At 38.3% G+C, this 21,293-nt stretch overlaps 1 protein-coding gene across 2 annotated transcripts in view; it reads left to right on the forward strand.

Moving 5' to 3' along the window:
* The window catches only part of LOC114050149 (WD repeat-containing protein 64-like), a 172,956-nt gene that overhangs the window by 96,265 nt on the left and 55,398 nt on the right, over positions 1 to 21,293 (forward strand). Inside the window, exons 13-15 of one of the 2 annotated variants that reach the window (XM_027871753.1) lie at positions 7,983 to 8,106; positions 11,085 to 11,260; positions 16,916 to 17,095. In XM_027871753.1, the coding sequence (XP_027727554.1) occupies positions 7,983 to 8,106; positions 11,085 to 11,260; positions 16,916 to 17,095 (480 nt within the window). The remainder of the gene's footprint in view (positions 1 to 7,982; positions 8,107 to 11,084; positions 11,261 to 16,915; positions 17,096 to 21,293) is intronic. The other variant, XM_027871754.1, reaches the window with a different exon arrangement.

A 21,293-nucleotide genomic window follows, 5' to 3' on the forward strand; every position in this document is an offset into this window, starting at 1 on the left:
CAGAATAGGGTAGCAGGAAAATTCTGTGTTGAAAGTCAGGAGGCCTAGATAAAAATCTGGATTCCAACACTTGCTACCTATTTTGACAATGGTCCAGGCTTTCATCCTCCCTGAATTCAGTTTCTCTTTGTGTGAAATGGAGATGATAACATTTATACTGTTTTACAGGGTTTTAAGGAGTCCAGTCAGTCAACCCTCATTTATTAAGTACCTACTATGTATCAGGCACTGTGTTAAGCACTGGTAAGGTTGACCTTAATGTGTTGTATAAGTCTAAGTTATGATTACTTGCCTTTCGAGTTTGAAATGCTGGAGATTTACTAGAACTAAACTGTTTACAGAGTTCAGACAATTTCTCCATGTATCTGGTCATCTCCTAAGGCTGCCTATACATGCCCTCAGACAACTTCTAGGTAGCATTGGCATCTCAATAGGAAAGGATGATAGAGCTTGAGTTGAAAAGGGCTTCAAAGGTCATCTAGTCCAACCCCTTCATTATACAGATGAGAAAGCTGAGGCCTGGGGAGTTTAAGTTATTTGCTCAAGGTTACACCAGTAGTTTGTATCAGAGACAAAGAGGTCTTTTACTGGGAAAAACAAGGAAACATCCCATCCTAAGTTGTCATCACTTAAGGGGTTGCAAGGTGATAATCTTTAAGGCAAAAATGGATGCCCACTGAGAACAGAGTTACTCCAAGTATAACTCTGGTAGGAAAGCTTGGGTTAGGCCAGTATAACTGAGGCACTGCTTCAATAAGTAGTTTCATTTTGTAATCCATGCTCCCTGCAAGGCGTCATATATCACATTACTACTGCTGCCTTTACTATTACAACATGCAGTCTGGCCCTATTCCTACCAAGTAGTTCTTTAGATGGCCATGCGTCTAGTCTCCTGGAGCTCTTAAAAACTAGAAAGGGAGAAGTGAATGAGCTAAGGATTCTATAAATGAAGGAGGTTTTCTCCCTATAATCAGCAGGTAACATTTATCACCACCCAAAGATTATTTAGAGTTTCACAGCTCTGATTTCCAAAATCCCTTTAGAATGCTCTCATTGAGCAGTGTGAGAAATGTCTATATTACCCTTTGGCAGCATATAAACTATGGAGAAGGGGGCCTTAGAGGTCACGTATGTCAACAGCTCCATTTAAAAGATGAAGAAAGTGAGACCCAGTGAGGTTAAATGATTTGCCCAAAGTCACATAGGTAGTATAAGTGGCAAAGCTGGCTTTTATCTCAGGCCCTCTGATTCAAAATCCAGAGTCCTTCCTCCTGCACCATGAATGAACCACATTGAAAATCAAGTAATATAAAACCAGAATAATGATCTCAGAAGTCCCTAAAATTTCCCTAAATACTCTGAAAACTGTGAATTACAAATAGGAATTGTCCCCAGTTCTATTATAGAGTGATAGTTCAATTTGAAACCAATTAGGAAGGAGGATAATACAGATTGCAAACTTCATCAGGGTATGTAAGGATCAACTGGAATACATGAAAAGTGCTTCAACCTTCTTGGAGACAGGTGTTATAAAAAAAATTACCTTATTATTTATCTCTTTTCAAAATAACCAAACCTTTACTGTCTAAGGCTTTAGAGGAAATACCTATCTAATCAACCTGGATGTAATTAGCAAAATCAGAAATTATGTCCATCTGTCCTAGCACTTATCTCTTGACACATTAAGGAAACAGAGTGAAGACTTCAAATCTGTAGTCATTACCTATATCCTCTCTCTGCCCCTTCTACCTTTTGTAGAAAACGAGGTTTTGACATGACTTCCAATTACTTTCCTTTATGCCTCTTTGAACATGATGAGTTACTGGTGTTTTACTTCCATTTAACAAGCATTTATTCATGATGGCTCACACCTATAATCCCTGCTGTTAGGGAGCCAGGTATATTGCTTGAAGCTGCAGTAGCTGGAGCGAATCAGCTGTCCGTAGTAAGTCTAGCACCACTATGGTGTATTCCAGGGAGTCAAAGGCTAGGTCTGCCTAAGGAGGAACAAACTGCTTCAGATTTGAGACGGAGCAGGTCCTGTGCCACATGTCTGTGTCAGTCACCAGTGAGATCAACACCATGACTGGCTGATACACTTCCAACTTAGGTGAGGTGATGGAGACCCAGTCTTAAAAAACAAACATAAAAACAAAAACAAAACAACAAAAAATAAAAATAAATGCCCACCATATGGAAAACACAGGGTTAGGTTCCAGGATATAATGACCAATACAAAAATCTTTGCCCTTAAAGGGCATAAATTTTAATGAAAGTAGGAAAATGTGGGTGCAAAGCATGATGGAACCTTCAGAAATTACCACAAATAACAAAGCTTTCTTTTAAGAGCACCTCCTTTCTAAGAATCTCAGAGTAGAATCATAGCATATTAGAGCCAGAAGAGATCATAGCTAATCTAAATTCTTCATTTTACACTAAAGTTAAGTGACTTGCCAAAAGTAATAGTTGCAAACTGAGAAGAGTGATAACAGATAATGTTTGCAGAGCAATATACATACAACATCTCACTGGAGCTTCACAACAACATAAATCATTTCATTAGAGCCTCAAAATAACTGAAGCAAATACTGCAGTTATCACTATCTCCATTTTGTAGATGAGGAAACTGAGGCTCAGAGAGGGTGGGACTTGCCTTTGGTTACACAAGAGGAAAGACAATATTCGAATCTAGGCCTTACTGACTGTAAGTCCAGCACTCATAGGTGAAATGATTTGCAGAAGGTCATAACGCTGACAGAGCCCAGACCAGGATCCACATCCAGGTCTTTTGAGGTGGCAGTGTGGGACAGTGGAAAGAGCACTAGTTCAACAGTCAAAGGGTCTAGGTTCAAATCTTTCCTCTGATGCTTACTATCTCTCATTTAACCTCCCTGAGCTTTAATTTCTTCATCTGTAAAATGAGAGAGTTTGGTTAGATGATCTCAGAGGTCCCTACCAGCACTAGTTTGAATGCTAAAATAAAGGGGCATTGTCATGAAACTTTGTTAATTAAATTTATATGCAAAAGCACAAGGGAAAGAGCTCTGGATTTGCTAAGGGTCTTTGTTCAAATCCTGGCTTTGCTATTTACTATTTGCATAATCTTAGTTGAGTCCTTGACTTCTCTGGACCTCAGTTTCCCATCTATAAGATCAGGTGGCTCGACTAGATGACATTTAAGGTTCCTTCCTGCTCTATATATGTGATTCTAAAATTCTAAGTTTCAGAATTGAGTAATTTCATTTCAAACAAAACTCAAATCCTAATACCATAACTATTATTAAAAAACCAGAAGTTTTTGCTAAAGAATTTGAATTCTGGCTTCAATGAGGAAATGAATTCTTAAAAGCAAATTGCATTCTGACAAAACTAACAATCTTGTTTCTCCCCAAATCCCCTTTTAATAATACTGTAGAAAAATTCAAGAAATTAAATACTTATAGACATCTCCAAACACAGTTCAGTCGTGTCTGAATGCATATAAGTAACAAATAGAGGAAAAAATTGGTAATTTCCAATTTTCTTTGAAACATGTAATATTTCTGTTTGCAATTATAAATAATCATGCACATATGTATAATACTTTTCAGTTTACCAAATACATTCCTCATTATAACCCAATGGTGTAGGCAGTCCAGGAATCATTATCTCCATTTTGCTGATAAGGAAATGAAGCAGAACTCAAGGGGTCTTTTGACTCTCAGTCTAAGATACTTTCTAACATGGGATGCTGCTAATTACTTATGGATTCCTCCAAAGGAGAAATAAAGAATGTTGAAATATAAATAAGGCTAAGATTAAAAACAAGTACTACTTGATTTCTTAGAAACTTAGATAATAAGAAGAAAATGATTTTTAGAATACAATAAAATCATCTCACTAAGTGGCATTTGTGATAATTCACATGTATATGGACATTACTCTTATTTGTAAGAAATTCAAAGTTTTATTTCTTATTTCCTTCTTCTCTGACTGTCTAAGGTCTCATAAATATATACAATTCAGTATAAAATCAATAGCTTTTTCAAAATAAAGAGTCAGGATGTCACCTATGGGCCAGCCAGGACTAGCCTTGGGTTCTTGTTTAGGGTGGGGTGAGGGAGGGGATACTTCCTAGTAAGTATACCCAGTACACTTATACCAGTATGAAATTGGGAACCTCTAAAGTCAACTTCAATCTAGGTACTCAGACTAACAGAATCAGCCACAGCATTTGATTGGAACTAAAAAAAAAAACCAAAAAACTTTTTTGAAATTAGAAAACTCAGTAACCATTCCACAAATGAATGCATTCCCACTCTCTTCTTCCCTAGCATAATATGGAAAAGAAGTTTCCCCAATCCAAGTTTCCACCAATAAACTGAAGAAAGCAGAGCAATGCCTTGGCAGCCATAAGCCCTACTATTTGTAACTACCAGCCATCACTTTATCCTGGGCTCTTCAACTCTCTTCCTGCCACTAGATGGAAATAGAAGTCTCCCTAGCTCTGCTTTTGCCTTACATCTTATTAAGTAGCCCAGAAGTCATTCCTTCTTTCTGCTCCAATTTGTCTCTCTACCCTTAGTAGCCTAGGACTTCCAGATTGCTATGTTTTATCCTCTATGAAACTCTTCTGGGTTCTTTCTTCATCCTTTTCATTTTTTCTTAGATTTCTATGTCTTCTCCAAAATGAAATATCCCCTGTGCCCTGGCACTGGTCTCTCCTGGGAAATGAGGTTCTGGTTTTGTGTCTGCTAAATAGAATGCCACCACCTAAAGGCTGGCTGTGGTACTGGACTTTGATGACTCTGGAGGAAAGTAAGGTGCAGCTCTGCCTCACTTAAATCCAATTCACTCAAAAGTCAAGGCATCACCCTCATGATGTCATTGGTCCTCTTTGAGAATGAAGGATGAACAAAAAAAAAAACAAAACAAAACCCAACGAAACAAAAACAACCCCCCTTTACAAAGAAATTATAATTCCTCCTAACAGCCCTTCAATTTGCAGATCTAGCAGATACTTCACAATGGTTATGTTGTCAGGGCAAAATGTTTTGGGTCTCTAGGGTCTGCTCACCTTGCTGGGGTCACTGAGTTCAGGATTAGGCACCTTGGTCCTGTTTACCTATAAACTTAGGGATTGGTTCATTCAATCTCTAGCAAACCTGACTCACAGGATAAAATATTAGGATTAAAAGATACTTTAGAGGTTATCTAGTCCAACCTCCTCATTTTGTGAATGAAAAACTTCAAAGAAATTAAATTATTTGTGTAAGATCACATAGCTAATGGAAGTACTAGGAGTAGAGCCCTAGTACCCGATTCACAATCAAGGTCACTGGTGATCTCTTTATTGCTAAGTCCAAAGGCCCTTTCTTAAGACGTTGTTATTCTTGACCCTTCTGCAACATTTGACACTACTGACCACTGCTTCCTCCTGAAAACTTTTTCCTCCCTGAGTTATTATAATACATCTCTCTCCTGGTTCTCTATTCATTTGTTTGCCTATTCCTTCTCATTCTCCTTTGCGTGTCCTGACTTTTAACCGTGGATATGTTCCAGGGTTCTGTCCTTTGCCCCATTCTCTTCTCTCAGTGATCTCATCAACTCCCATGGGCTCAACTGACATTCTTACGCAGATGAAACCTGAATATTTGGGAAAAGGGAACCCTTATCTCTCTTCTAACTGCAGTTTTGAAACAACTATTTGCTGGGCATTTTCAACTAGATGACCTATAGGCATCTAAAATTCAACATGTCCAAAATAGAACTTGCTACCCTTACTCTTTAACCTAACCTTCTCCTCACTTTTTCTGTTTCTATTGAACACACCACTATTCTTTCAGAAACTCAAGATTGCAACATTGGAGACACCCTTCTTTCTCTCTCAACCTCTGTGGAGATACACTAGGGCACATGCTCCTGTAGGTGCTAAAGCCTCAACTACTGAAGATCTGAAAAAGAAAGTTCTTGTCATTGTCGCTTGTCACTGTCAAATTGATTCAACATGGGAAACTGATAACATTTTGTCAGTGGAAATGATACTAAAGACAAGGCATTAACATCTGCTTTGCCACTGCACCCTAAAGACTTCTCCATCTGACTTCCTCCTAAAACCTTTTATATTCGTTTTCTCTCCAATCAGAACATGAACCCTTTGAGAACAGGGATTGTTTTGTTTTTCAGTTTGTATCCCCAGTGCTTTGCATATACTAAGTACTTAATATGCCTCATTCATTTATTCATTCGTTCTCTCCCTCATCTTCCCTCCCCAAATCCAATCAGTTGCTCAGTGTAGAAATTCTACCTTCAAAAGATCTCTCACATGTGTCCTCTTCTTGCCACTTGTAAGACCACCAGCCTAATTCAGCCTCTTACCACCTCTAGCTTGGGCTATTGTAATAGTCTCCTAACTGACTTTCCTCACCCGGTCTCCTTCTACAATCCTCCTCCATACAGCTGCCAAATATGTTCCTAAAATGTAAATCTGACTTTATTAAACCTCCCCCCCCCACCACTCAAGAAGCGTTAGTGGCTTCATATTGACTCTAACCCTTAATACAAACTCCTCTATTTGTCATTTAAAGCCTTTCATAATCTGTCTTCAACTTGTCCTTCTAGGCTCATCACTCGTTACTTCTCCTCCCATGCTCTCTGTGTTCAGCAAAACCGGACTATTTAATACATGTATTTGATTTTCCATCTTTACACAGACTGTCCGCTATTCCTGGAATTCTCTCCATCTTCATTTCTTTCTCTTGGAACCGTTAGCCTCCTTTCAATATCCAGACCAAAGTCTACTTCCTACAAAAAACATTTTCCGTTTTCCTTAGTTGTTATTCCTACTCCCCACCCCCGATACATGTATTTGTTGTGTGTATATTTTATATCGATACATATTGTTTCCTATCAGTAAAATATCAACTCCTTTAAGTGAGAATCTGTTTTCACTTTTGTTTTTGAATCCCTATCACCTACATCGAGCACAGTGTTCAGCATATAGGGACTTTTAAAAATGGATGGAATTAAATATCCACGATACCATATTGGCTTATGCTACAACTCATGTGACACTGAAACATATCAGAAAGCAATTCAGAACTAGATATGATCATCTACATGGACTTTCAATCCTATCTTGGGTTAGTAAGCCAATTTAGGAAATATAATTGTATATAGCTCAGAAAACTACTTGGTAAATAGAGAATAAAAGCTAAGTAAATTGAGTCTAGACTTTCCTTTCCCATTCACCCCCAATCTCCATCAAACCTTGGTAGCTCATGAATTAACCTCTGCTTTAGAGATAAATCTGCCTAAAGAAGATTGTCACTTAAAGTTGGAGTTGCTCCTTTCTTGGACACAAGGCCAATAATCTTTGTTTCTAACTCTCATTTTTCTAGATTTTATGCTAGTGTGTGCCCCATGTAGTAGAAGGAAGGTGGGCCTGGGACTCTGGAGAGTCATATTCTAGTTTTTGCTCCACTATTAGCTATGTGACATTGAACAAGTCATTTGACCTGTCTAGTATTCCCACCTATAAAACAAAGTGTTGAACTAAATGATCTGAAAGTTTCCTTCAAGGTCTAAGATTCTTTATTCATTTCTAGTACTATTCTAGCATGCTTTATAGTGATTGTACATGTGTCTAGTTCAATTCTTACAGTCTGACCTAAGCCTGATTATCTTTTGCCCTATTGGTTACCTTGGTTTAGGTCCATAGTGCCTAAACAATGTCCTACTTAATACCCAAATCAGTAGCTACTTTATGATGGACAGAATCACTGCCATAGATATCTATGCATATTGCTTACCCAGCCAAAGGCTACTAGATTGATAACTAGACCACACAACATCTTTAACAGTTTTCTTTTTTCATGGAAACAATCTTGATGATGGAGTATCAGGTGTGTATAATAGCTAGCAAATAGAACATGCTTTGAATATTATCAAATGTTCTCATATGAACTAAAGGACAAATTGATCATTTGACTTCTCTCTGTTAGGTATGGGAACTAGAGACAGGACACCAAATATATCAGATTTTTGATCCCCATGGGAGCAGCATTGAAGTAACAACTGCTGCTATTGATAAAAGTGGATTTGTTCTTGCTACAGGGGCATACAATGGTAAGACTTATCTCTTGAGGAATGTTCCTGCCTGTGTTAGCCCCCTGGAGATCTGCATTCAGTAGGGCTGAAGAATTAGTTAGTTTTTGGTGGGTTGGTGTGTTGAGGGAAGAGCAGGTTTGAGTAGGAAAGCATGATGCTAACATCAGTTTCACTTTGATGACCTTGACATCACTAAGTCCACATCCTCAGTCTTTGGTATTACTATATTTATAGGCCTTGATATGGATTATAGAAATGCCTCTTTCCTTGGTTTGCTCTACCCCTGCTGTTTTTTGTTGTTTTGTTTAGTCATTTTCAGTTACATCTGTCTCTGTCACCCCATTTTGGGGTTTTCTTGGCAAAAGATACTAGAATTGTTAGCCATTTCCTTCTCCCACTAATTTTACAGATGAAGAGACTAAGGCAAACAGGGTTAAGAGCTTTGCCCAGGGGCACATGGCTAATAAGTGTCTGAGGCTGGATTTGAACTCAGGAAGATGAGTTTTCCTGACTCCAGGCTCACACTCTATCTGCTGCACCACTTAGCTGCCCAATCACTTAGCTGCCCAATACTCCTGTACCACATGGTATAAAAGGGTATAGGACTCAGTTAACATCCTAACCCTAGCTAGTTATTCTTTTTACTAAAAATGCTTCCTGGAACCTGGCAAAGTATCCAGCTCATTTAGATCTAGTCCATTCATTATTTGACTTCTTTGAGGTGAAGAAACAGCCACTATAGATTTCAGTAACAGGAGAAAGGAAGAGGACAGAAAAGACAGAAATTAGGAAAGGACTGAACTTTGAGAAGATCAAACCAGTACAAGAAAGTGCTGCCACGGTGTCCCACATTTAGGAGCATAGCATCATAGATTTAGAGCTAGAAGGGATTGTAGAGATAATCTAGTCCATTCCCCTCATTTTCCAGATGAGGAAACTGAGGACAGAGAGTTTGAATGACTTGCTTCAGGTCACATTATTAGTGAGTATCAGAGTCAGATATTGGCTCCCTTGTTATGTTTACAATAAAGCCTTACATAAGGGTAGTATTTTACATATTACAAAAAGCCTTAGGGCTGCAGAATAAAATCATTAAAGTTGAAAAGGCCCTGAAAAAATAAGCCTGGGACAAACAGGAGTAGATATTATATCTATATATTGTTTACCATCCTAAACCTTTTCCAGACTACTATTGAATCCAGTATAGCCCTCACTTCCTTGCTCTCTCTGTTCCATTGAACTTGAACCTGATACCTCAAGTCTCCTGGGCATCAAAGGAATTCAGATAGTAGAAACCCTTGGTTAGGTCACTGTGGTTTGTCCAGGGGTGAGGAACTTGAGGCCTTGAGGCCATATGTGGCCACCTGCATCCTCAAGTGTGGCCCTTTGACTGAATCCAAACTTCACAGAACAAATCCCCTTAATAAAAGGATCTGTTCTGTAAAACTTAGTAATGACTAATGATAGTCAAAAGGTTGAACCCAAGGATCTCAAGAGCTACGTGTGGCCTGGAGGTCACAGGTTCCCCAGCCCTGGCTAGACAAATGGTAAGTAACAGTAAGATCACTGCACCGTGGGAGTGGACCAATTGACCAGTGGAGACTCAGGTGAGGAATGGGAGCACAGGGTTAAAAAATGGGGAGGAAATAGGTAAGGATGGACTCTTCATCACAGGCAACTGAAAATATTAGACTAGAGAGATGACAGGAAGGAACTTTTTTGGCGAGAGGGGATAGAGAAAGGGAAAAGAGAGACCCTTGCTAGTAGTATGAACTGGAAGACAAGCTTAGGGGTCTCCAAGAATCCGTTGGCAGAAGTCAATAATACAGGATAAGTTCCTCTATAACCCTTAGCTCCCAAGCTCATAGTCTAAGGATGGAGAAGAAAAAGAAAACAATAACTGACTCTTACCACTTTAGAATAACGTCCTTCTCTCTACACATTCTAAAATAACTAAATTAGGTTAACTTTCTAAGCCAGACTTACACTAGACTAAATTCCACATTTGGGGGATACCCCACAACTATTTCTGGAACCCCATTAAGCCTACATTTAGAACTTGTACCTATGTCTCCCCTCCCAATTTCTCTACCTGATTTCTGATTTCAGAAAGTCCTTTAAAAAAAATCTTTCATTCCTGATTTAGAGGTGAGGTTAAAAAATACAAATAGCCTGGGAGTCATAAAGCATTGTCATGAATGAGTTTGCAGTCAAAGTGTGTAGAATATAAAGGAGGCTTTTTCTCTTTTGCATGGCTAAAATGGTTAGGAAACAAGAGAGGAATAGTTAAAGCTGAGGAGAGAAATCCTTTCACCTAGGGTAAAAATAATGGGAGGGAGACAGTAATTCAACAGTAGGCACAGTTGTGCCATGAGAAGGAGTGACCTATCCCTCAGAAAGTCATGCCTGTACCCACATGGCATTGGGTTGGTTATAAGGTAGAGCCCAGGAAAAGTATCACATTTGATGGGAGGTGAGATGCTGAAGCTGGGCAAAGGAGTAAGTTGCACCACATGGTGCAATCTGACAAAGGTCTGTGAGACAAGATGCAGGGATGGCAATTTGCAGACTACTTGGAGAGGATGTATACTCTCTCTGCCCAGGAGGAAATGAGCCCCTTTATACTCCAGGGCACTAGGGCCAAGCATTAATTGGTCTGGGATAAATGAAGCCACTGATAAGGAGAGAGAAAAGGTTACAGAAAGAGGAAACTAGAGATTTCTAAGAGAGTGTGTGTGTGTGTGTGTGTGTGTGTGTGTGTGTGTGTGTGCGCGCTCGTGTGTGTGACTGTATAATTTTGTCTAGGGCTAATCTTGTTTATTGTTACAAGGGGTGAATTCAAGGTTTGAACTTCTGTTTATCTTAATGTATAGACATATTCACAGAGAGTCCACAGCTTCGTAGAAAAATGCCTTGTTCTGTTGCTGTCTAGAAGCTCTCAGATTATTCTTTTCTGAGAAAATATCTATTAATCATTTTTTTCTCCTCTTATTCAGGCACACTTAAACTCTGGGATTTTGGAAGTGGGCAGGAAATGAAAGTGTTGGTTGAAAGGAAAGACTGGAAAGAGGGTGATCATTGGTTGCACCAGCTAACCTTCCTACTGACTAATGAAAAAAATCACTTCCTGATTCTAGCCTTGGAGTACAATGGAAGGATCAAACTTGTCCAGGTTTTCCATTTCGTCTTTTAATTTGCTTTCTGGCTTCTCTACTCTATGAAGCTCATGTAGGCTTTATTAGTGTCTTTAAGTGGTTCATCTGTATTTTTAACCACAGCTGGGCTATTTTTTCTCTCTAAGTTTGCCAGGATGCTACTCACTGCCCTTCCCTTTGGCTTTCTTTGTATATTTATTGTCTCATGGAGAGAATGGCTGCCCAGCCACCAGCAGCAGCCTGCCCTTAGCTGCCAGCAAAGGAGATTTATTAAACTACTTCAGTCAGATGGCCAAATCCTTGCTAAGAGCTGAGCTGGGCTCTCTGACCAAGAGTACACAGAAGCTGCTTGTATCTGGAATGCTACCCAAGACCTTTTTAGGATTAGTCATTGGAGGAGTAGATCATACAAAGTCTCTGATTGTATATAAGACCCAGAGAGAGAGCCTATGCCTTTTCAGTGAGAATAAAGTCACCCTGTATTCAAAATAACTTTGCTTTGAAGTTCAGGGCCCAATGGATTCAGTTTGAAGCTTCCTGTAGTGGACAGAACACTGGACCTGTTTTTGGACCTCACCTGACACATAGCTGGGTGTTCCTGGACCCTTTGAGCCTCAGTTCTTTCATCTAGAAAATGGGGATTATAATATCACTTACCTAACAGGGTTGTTGTGAGGATCAAATATGATAATGTATGTAAAGTGTTTTCCAAACCACAATGTAAGCTATTATTGGAAGGCTTAGGCAAGCCTGTTTGTTTTTCTTGTGTGTCCACTACCACCTAGGAATGCTAATGCCTTCCTCATATACCTAATTAAAGATAGACCATTTATCCTTACTACTGAATGGCTCTGTTCTCCTTGTCTGGAACTATAGAATTTATTGCTCCTCTTTCAGAAGAACTAAAATCAGAAATAATTTCTGACTTGAATAAGAAAGGAATTATGAAACCTTAACAAAAATTAAGAAAACAGATAGGCCTGCTCCTAGAGAGGTAGAATCAAAAGTTTCTCCCATTTCCATCTACTCTCCCCTTATTGTCCTGAGGAGCACAGAAGGGCACTTTGTAAAGGGACTTTCAAGGGCACAAAGAACTGTTGATTACTTTTGCAAGTTAACAGTATAAAATCGTGTCATAAATGCTTTCCTTAATAATTTATATTTCTCATTTTAAAATATTCTTTTTTAAGTTCTAGGGAGAACTGAGACACAGTCCTATATATAAATTTCTTGGGGTTACTTTTGGGACAGGGAACAGTTCTTCTTTTTTAATGTTTGTTTAATGTCTATAGTTTTAAGTGGGCCATTTCAACTTCACAACCACTCTATTGAATTAGGCAAATGCAAACGTATCTAAAGTAATCTTTGTTCTTTTCTGAAACAAGCTACAACACAGCTACGTTCCCACCTTAATAAGCTATATGAGAGTCCAATCTTAGAAAACATAAAGTCAACAAATTTAAAGTTAGGGAACTCATCTAATCTAACTCTCATCCTCATTTTAAAGATAAAGAAAGACAACTCCAGAAAGTTAAGAGTTGCAGAAGGTCATATAGCTGATATGTACCAGAGGTAGAATTTGAACCTAGATTTTCTGGATCCAAATCCAGTGCATTTTCCATTACAGAACAGTTTGATTAGGATGTGTCTGTTCACTTTACAGAAGGCTGTTTACTGCAACATTCCTTTATACAGAGGACTGCTATAGTGCATTTAAAATTTGATTTGATTTACACATTCTTTTCCTACAATACTACTTTTGGGTAAAGTGAGGTACATTGATAAAAGTTAACTAGCGTACATATTGGTAGCACAGTATAGTGGAAAGAGGATTGGATCTGGAGTCAAGAGGACCTGCGTTCTAATTCAGACTCTACTATTTATTTTATGTGTCTTTGGGTCAGGCATTAGAGATACCAAGGTCATTGACTGCATCCTGGGCTATCACCTGACTTTTGTCTTGCCTGTAGATTTTGATGACTTTATAAGAAAGAGTGAGGCTGATGACTTTGTGTAACTGTGCATATTACTCCATGATGTTGCTTGTCTGCTTCAAAAACAAAGGACAAACAACAACAATAAACTTTGGGAAAGTCAGCATGTCTCTGGACTTCGGTCTTCTCTTTTGTAAAATAAGGAATCTGGACCATCTATACAGCCTCTAAGGTCCTTCCATCTCTATAGGCTGTAATCTAGGCGAGAGATTATGGATATCCTGATCCTTGTTAGTCCATAACCTCTTTATTGTTGTTGTTGTTATTGTTCAGCCATATCTGACTCTTCATGACCCTATTTAGGGTTTTCTTGGAAAAGACATTAGATTAGTTTACTTCTTTCTCCAGTTCATTTTTCAGATGAAAAAACTGAGGCAAAGAGGGTTAAGTGACTTGTCCACAGTCACACAGCTAGTGAATGTCTGAGGCTGGATTTGAACTCAGGTCTTCCTGACTGTAGGCCCAGTGCTGTGTATACTGCTAATCAACTGCCCTTAACTTCATCTTTGCAGTCAAAATGAGAGTTCATACTTCAGAGCTAGTTTCCTTTTGAATCATACATATATAACCTTCTGCCCTTAAGCTTCAACCTCTCCTTTATTTCTTGATATATAAAATATAATTCTTAGAATTGTCTAAGACAGGGGTGGGGAACCTGTAGCCTCAAGGCCACATGTGGTCCTCAAAAGTGGCCCTTTGACTGAATCTAAACTTCACAGAATAATTCACCTTAATAAAAGGATTTGTTTGAAACACTTGGGCTCAGTCAAAAGGCCATACCCAAGGACCTAGTAGGCCACATGTGGCCTTGAAGCTGCAGATTCCCCACCCCTGGTGTAAGAGATAGTAGTTGCTAGGGTTCCCCCTCCCCTTTTCCTAGCCTTGAAATTTGATTTGGCCTATGAGTCATTTAAGGCATAAAACCAATCTATCTCTGCTGTATATTTTTCTTCTGATTTAAGTGACTGTATCTATCAAATTGATGTAGCCTAATCTGTGAGCCACCTTAAAGCAGTAGAACTTTTGTTTTTTCTTTGCCTCTTACATATGTGCATATGCATATATATGCATAGAAATATTAAATTTAATTAATTTAATCATTTATTAATAACCCATGTACAGGCCACTGTGCTAGGTCCTAGAGGTACAAAGATAAAATAAAATATTAACCTTTATCTCCAGGAGTTTATATTTTAATAGAAAGGAATGGAGTAGCATGAGGATAATTTTAATGCAAGGCAAATTCTCAGTACAAAGGAAAGGTCCAAACAAAATGCTCTGAGAGTCTGGAAGGAGGTAGACTGAGAGTCAGGAAGAATTCATGGAAGAAGTAGAACCTCAGATGGCACCTGAAGAAAAAGAAGGAAGGGATTTCAACAGGCAGAGCTGTGGAGAGGAAGGAATGGAAGGCATTTTAGCAGGTAGAATGATGTAAATAAAGGCCCATCAATAAGAATTCAAGAAAGTGACAAGTCCAACAATCACAGCAATAAAAAATTATTAAATATCTACTGTAAGCACAATACTAGTTTAGTCCCTGGGGGAGAAGCAAAGTTTATATAAAAAACACTAACTTTGCCCTCATGGAACTTATGGTCAAACTAGTTGGAATGTAGTGTATCTAAAGAGGAACAGTATGAGATACGATAGGCAGGTTGGAGTCACAGTTTGGAAGGCTTTGAAAGTCAAGATAAAAAATGTATCCTTTATTCAATAGGCATGAAGAATCACTAAAGATTTTTAGCAGAGGAGTGCTATGGTCAGAAAGGTGCATTATGAAAATTACTTTGGCAATGTTTGTGTGAAGGATTGATTAGAGAATGAAAAGAATGGAAGCCAGAAGATCAGTCGAGGGGAAATTGTTGCAAGAGGCCAGAGGGTAGTTGAATTAGGGTAGTTTGGATTCATAGTGCAAAGGAAGGAAGGAATGCAAGAGGTATTTTGAAAATAGAGTAAATAGGACTTAGAAACTGAATTTTGGGGGTGAGGCAGAGCCAAGAGTCAAAAATAACTCAAATGTTTTAAACTTGGATTACTTAAAGTATGGAGGTACTATAAACAGAAATAAAGATGGTAGGAGAAAAAATAGGTTTTATACAGAAAATGATGAAATCTGTTTTGCACATGTTGAGTCTGAGGTATCAGCTGGATATACTAAATAGTAGAGGTTCTTAACTTGGGGTTTGTGAACTTTTTAAAAAAAAATTTTGATTTTTAAAAATATAATTGGTTTCTTTTGTAATCCTATGTATTTTATTTGTCGCACTTTAAAGCACCATTTTAAGGAGACTCATAGGCTTCATCCATAGGATTCATCAGATTACCAAAGTAGTCCATGGCACAATAAAAAGGTTAAGAACCTCTGCCCTAATTGGAACATCTAGCAGGAAAGCAGAATTATGGTATAGAATCTGGGGAAGAGCTGCATAGCTAGAAATATGTATCTGGGCTTCATCTACAGACTAGCAATAATTGAAGTCATAAGAACAAACATCATCATGTGTACCAAAACAAAAGAGAGACTAGGGATAAAAGCTTTTGGGGATCATAGGGAGCAGAGTAGGATCTAAGGAAAGAGACAGTGAAAGGAATAGTGTCATGGAAGCCAATGAAATCCACTTTCTAAAAGTGGGTATCAAAAAAAGAGAGAGTGGTCAACAGTATGAGGAGGTTGAGGCAGGAAAGTTAGGAGAAGATATCTGTGTGTGTGTGTGTGTGTGTATATATATATGTATATATATATATATACATATATACTTATATAGTACTTTCACATTTATAAAACACTTTTTTCACAACTTTGTGAGGTAGTGTCAACCACATTATTATCCCCTTTTCAGAGGTGAGATGATCTTTGAGAGTTGTGATTTCCCCGAAGTCACACCACTGAGAGTCAGAACTTATTTCAATGTATCAATCAGTTGTGATTTTTTCTTCTTCTTTTTCTTTTTTTTTTTGTCTTTTTAAAAAAATACTGTTTGTTATAGGGGAAGGCTCTCTGGAAGAAAGAGGGGAGGGATACTGGTGGAAAATATGACAATGTAAGAAATAAAAGACATCAATAAAAACTTATTTTTAAAAAAAGAGCCAGAACCTGAGCTTAAGTTTCCTGACTCTAAATCCAAACTATTTATAAGTAGGTTTATCAATGACTTGAATAAAGGTAAAGATTGCATGCTTATCAAATTTATAAATGACCCAAAGTTAGGGGAGAAAGCTAACAAATTGGATTACACAGTCAGGGCCCAGAAAATGCTAGAGATAAGAGTTTGGGGTCAAATCAACTTGCTTCAGTACTTTGATGGATCCATGATCTCCTCCACATGGATACTCTTCCAGACAATGTAGATCTAAACATCTCACAGCTAATTAGCAGCAGGACTAAACCCAGGTCTCTTGGTTGACTATTCCACATTCTTCTGAAGTTTCTTCATAGCCACCCATCAATTTTAAGTCTTTTCTCTGCTTATCAAAAAGACTAATTTTTGGCCTTTAAGATGTAACAATGCTATTCCTATATAAATTGCTTTTATAAGTTGACAAGTCTTTCATTTGCTTAATGGATTTTTATTAAAGGGTATTAAATAAACAAGGAAAGAAAAAAGAAGGAAAGGAAAGAAAGAAAGGGCATTTCTAAAGAGAAAGAAAGGGGATTAATTAAAGGATATCTTGTTAAAGGGTAAAGAAGAAGATCCTCTTCTTGCTGTGATATGGGAACTGCCTGAAGTTGTGCCTATATTTATACAAGGGAAGAAAGTCATCTCTCTGACAGTGTCTTCTAAACCCAAGGCTATGAATATACCTATCCCAGAGGTTGAGCTGGAGCCTAATGAAGATGAGCCTGTTGTCCTTAATATTGTAAGTTTAAATTCTAGACTCCCTTTTTACTAGAATTATTTTGATCCATTTTCCTATCATGTTAGTCCTACTCCTTTACCCTCCAGTCCTTCAATATCTAGTCAGTTAGTAAATAAACATTCTATAAGCACCTACGATGTACCAAGTACTATGCTAGGTGCCAGAAATACAAACACAAAGAATGAAATAATCCTTATCCTCAAGGAACTTACGTTATAATAGAGGGACAATAAGTACATACATATGTATGCCCAGGATAAATATGGAAAAAGGTAAGGTTGTGTAGAAGGTAGTAAGGGAAGACACTAGCACTTGAAATATAAGGATAGACTATATGTGGAAGTTGGTGTTTGAGCTTTGCCTTTAAGGAGAGGGATTCTGAGGGACTACATTCTGGAAATGAGGGATGACTAGGACAAAGGCATGGAGGGAAGAGATGGAGTGTCATGTGTGAGTAATAGAAACAAAAGGCCAGTTTGTCTAGATTGCAGACAGTGGAAAAGAGAGTAATGTATATTGAGGCTGGAAAGGTAGTTTGGGGCAAGGTTGTAAAGGACTTTTCAGAGCTAAAGAGTGGAATTTACAAAGCTTATACAGTCTCATTAAGAGTAGTAACTAACCAACATCATTCTAATCTATTTCCATCTAGAAAACAGCCACCCCAGCATCATTCAGGAGTAGGTTGACTACCATCAAAATACGGAGCCAGTGCTAAAAGAGAAAGACTAGTTGAACACTTCTCTTGGACAAGAGAACATTAGTTAAGGCCCTTGGCTGTCAGGGAGCACTAGTCACAAAATGATGAAGAGTTAGAGATGGAGGGACCAAAGGGATTATCTAGTCCAACACCCTCATTTTATATATGAGAAAATAGGACCAGAAGGGTAGAATGACTTGTTAAAAGTCATATGGCCAGCAAATATTGGAATCAAGACTCAAACCCAGGTTTTCTGATTCCAAGTCTAAAGTTCTTTTTGGCTATACTCTGCTTTAACAGGTAGCACAGGGGAAAGAGCATTGGCCCAGGAACCCAGAGACCTCTGCTTGAGTCTAGCATTGATTTGGCACGTGACCTTTGGCAAGTCACTTAACCTCAGTTTTCTCATCTATAAAATGTGGATAGACTAAGCTACTTCACAGATTTGTTGTGAGTAAAACATTTTGTTGAAGATAAACTGCTATGTAAATGTAGGCTACTATTATTGCAAGAGAAGTTGGAAACTGTTTCATCTCCAGAGCCAGTCTGAAATTTATTTTGTATAGATGGCTATTTCATCCTTCCATCTTCCAAATATAGGCAGATTGTTGATCAAATTCTGGCAAAAGTTTTTAGGAGGATCTGGGGCTCGTCATCATTCCTCCCTTCTCAAATTTTCCTAGAGTACTTTGTGCATTATTTCCCTTTATTCACCTCACCATCTAGCAATCTCCAACTGTCCTGTATCACATTTATCTATGTACACATCATATCCTCCATTTACAATATAGGGACAAACTATGTCATTTTTGTTTTTATATCTCCTGAATGAACCAGTTTCTTGAATGTAGTAGGCACAAACAAATAAATGTTACATTTTGATGGAATTGAGTCAAATGGCTCACCAATTTCATTGACTTCTAGTCAATGATTATCTACAACAGAACTTTGGCTCCATTTTCTCGTGTTAGTTCATGAAGTTTCAGCTTCCCCTTCAAGTGGGATTTTTGGTTCTATTGCCTTGTTCTCCAGATTTCACATTTTCAACACTGCAAAAGTCTTACATTCCTCATATCTGATGTATACTTTTGTATACTCTTTTCACAGATTCATTCATCATTCTAAAAGTTCACATTAAGACAGAGTCTTGGTCAAAGGATCCTAGTGACTTAAGATGAAGAGTCAACAACAAAAAAGCTTTGCATTGATTGATTGATTGATTGTTGTTGTTTGTCCTTTATTCTCTAAGAGGACTATGACATCAGGGAGGTGATTCCATGACATGCAAGTGAATTGGATTTGAGGGAGAGCTGTGCAAAGTCACCAGTCTCTCTTTCTCCTTAAATAGCAGTTCAAAGGAAGTATCTGAAGTGCGCCTGGGAGAAATTCAAGGGCTTTTTGGAAAGTGCCTTTGCTGATTGCAAGCCAGTAAATGTCAAACACACTAGTTACATTCCAGAGAAGTTAGATGTAAGGCATGGAGCCACGGTCTGAAGGTAATGAGTCAACAGGTTCTATTCCCTGGCTTGACTGAACTCTGACTTCACTTAATATATTGATCCTTGCCCTACATGTACTATCCCTGAGTGGGTTTCTATATCTCCACTGACCTTGTATGGAATGACCATCATTCGGGATATTTTTAAGATCATGGGGACATCAGAGGTGGAAGAAAACATAAAGGCCATCTATCCAAACCCCCTTAATTTACAGATGAAGAAAGGGAGACTCAGGGAGGTGGGTGACTTACTGAAAGGTTCACATAGACAATTTAAAAGTTTCAGTGGCAGGATTCCAACTTATATCCTTTGACTCTAGAGCTAGTACATTTTCCTAATGTACCACTTAAACTTGGCACTCCTAGCTTTAATTCCTCAAAATCAAAAAGATTAAGGAGAGAACAGAATCATTCCATAAGTGAACGGGTATATGGGAAGAATAGGGAATGCTTTATTTCTTGTAAAGTCATCACCCCTGGAAAACACAGTTAAATTATTCAACTACAATAACAGGTAGCCTAGTTTGCTGGCAACCAGATCAGGCCAGTGATTGCTACAAATCTTTTAAGTCCCTGAGTGAAAAATATAAGAAGATAATGGCATTTTTCCCCATCTCTGACTACAAAAGAGCCTCCTGCAAGAGTAATCTTTGATTCCTTGATGAGTTTATAATTGCTACATTGTGGGTATCCTCACTATTGATGCAGGTGACAACTTCTTCATTTCTTCTCATTCTGACTAATGCTTGTCTATAAGGTCACCATGGCTTGTCCAAGGTCACTTTGGTTTGATTCCAGGTCCAATGGAGATTCTACTGCCTGCACCTAGAACTGAAAGGGACAAATGAAACAGAACAAACCAAACCAAAACCCCGAGCCTGTTTCTCAGAGTCACAATGCAAAAGGGAGGAGGAGGGAAAGGCAGCCCTTCCCCCCACCCAGTCAGTTCATAGCATGGGCCCTATGGGTAAACATGACCCTCATCCTCGCTGGATGTGGGAGAGTGTCCCAATCTGGCAAGTTTTAAAGATGTAGGATGTTCTGGTAACATATCCAATTGAAAGGGGCTATGGCCACCTACATGGTAGGGGAACCCAGTACGTCTTTTCCCAGAAGCTGGGTACTTCCATGTTAGGTCATCCGAGCATGTGCAGAAAAGCCTTCATTATACTTTATTGCAAGTTCCTTATGCCAGTAAAATCTCAGGCATGGTTCAAAAACAGTTAGGATAGATCTCCTGGAATCATATAAATCACTTTCTTAGCTTCATCTTTTCTTCTAACTTGGTTTTTACTTTAACCTTTGCTTTAATCAACTAATAATCTGACTACACAGAATGAGATGATTCAAAAATAATTGCTATATCTATATAGCTGGTTCTTTGTTTTGTTACTTATGGTCAATTTTTTTAATATGATGTCATTCAGAGCTGGTCAAGGACAGTACCTGTAGGTTCTGGGTTTTTTTGTTTTGTTTTGTTTTGTTCTGTTTTTTTAGGCAATTGGGGTTAAATGACTTGCCCAGGGTCATACAGCTAGTAAGTATCAAGTGTGTGGTCTGAGGGTAGATTTGAACTCAGGTCTTCCTGACTCCAGGGTCAATGCTCTATCCACTGTACCATCTAACTGCCCCAACAGGTTCTCTTCTTAAAGAGAGTATTCATTATATATAGAAGAGAGTAGTTATACACATTTGGCTTCTTTCATTTTTTTTAAATCCTCAAATATATTTTCCATTATAATTTTACTTCCCTCTTTGCCTACTTTCCCTTAGAAATCACTTTGTAAAAAGAGATATTAACTTAATTTGGAGGAACTTGCCAAATTCTTCACAGAATTTCTCTGTTTAATCTTCTGCAAGGGAGATTGACACTGAAGTTTAATGATCTTAATGATCTTCATGGTGGCTTATTTGCTTATGCTCATCAAGAGGATGATGCAAGACAAGATGATCAGTTTTCCCATTAAATTATTTTTCTGTTGTTTTTGGACCCTTGATAAAAT

This window comes from Vombatus ursinus, unplaced genomic scaffold, assembly GCF_900497805.2.
Source record: "Vombatus ursinus unplaced genomic scaffold, bare-nosed wombat genome assembly UNPS02014798.1, whole genome shotgun sequence".
Classification (NCBI taxonomy): Eukaryota; Metazoa; Chordata; class Mammalia; order Diprotodontia; family Vombatidae; genus Vombatus; species Vombatus ursinus.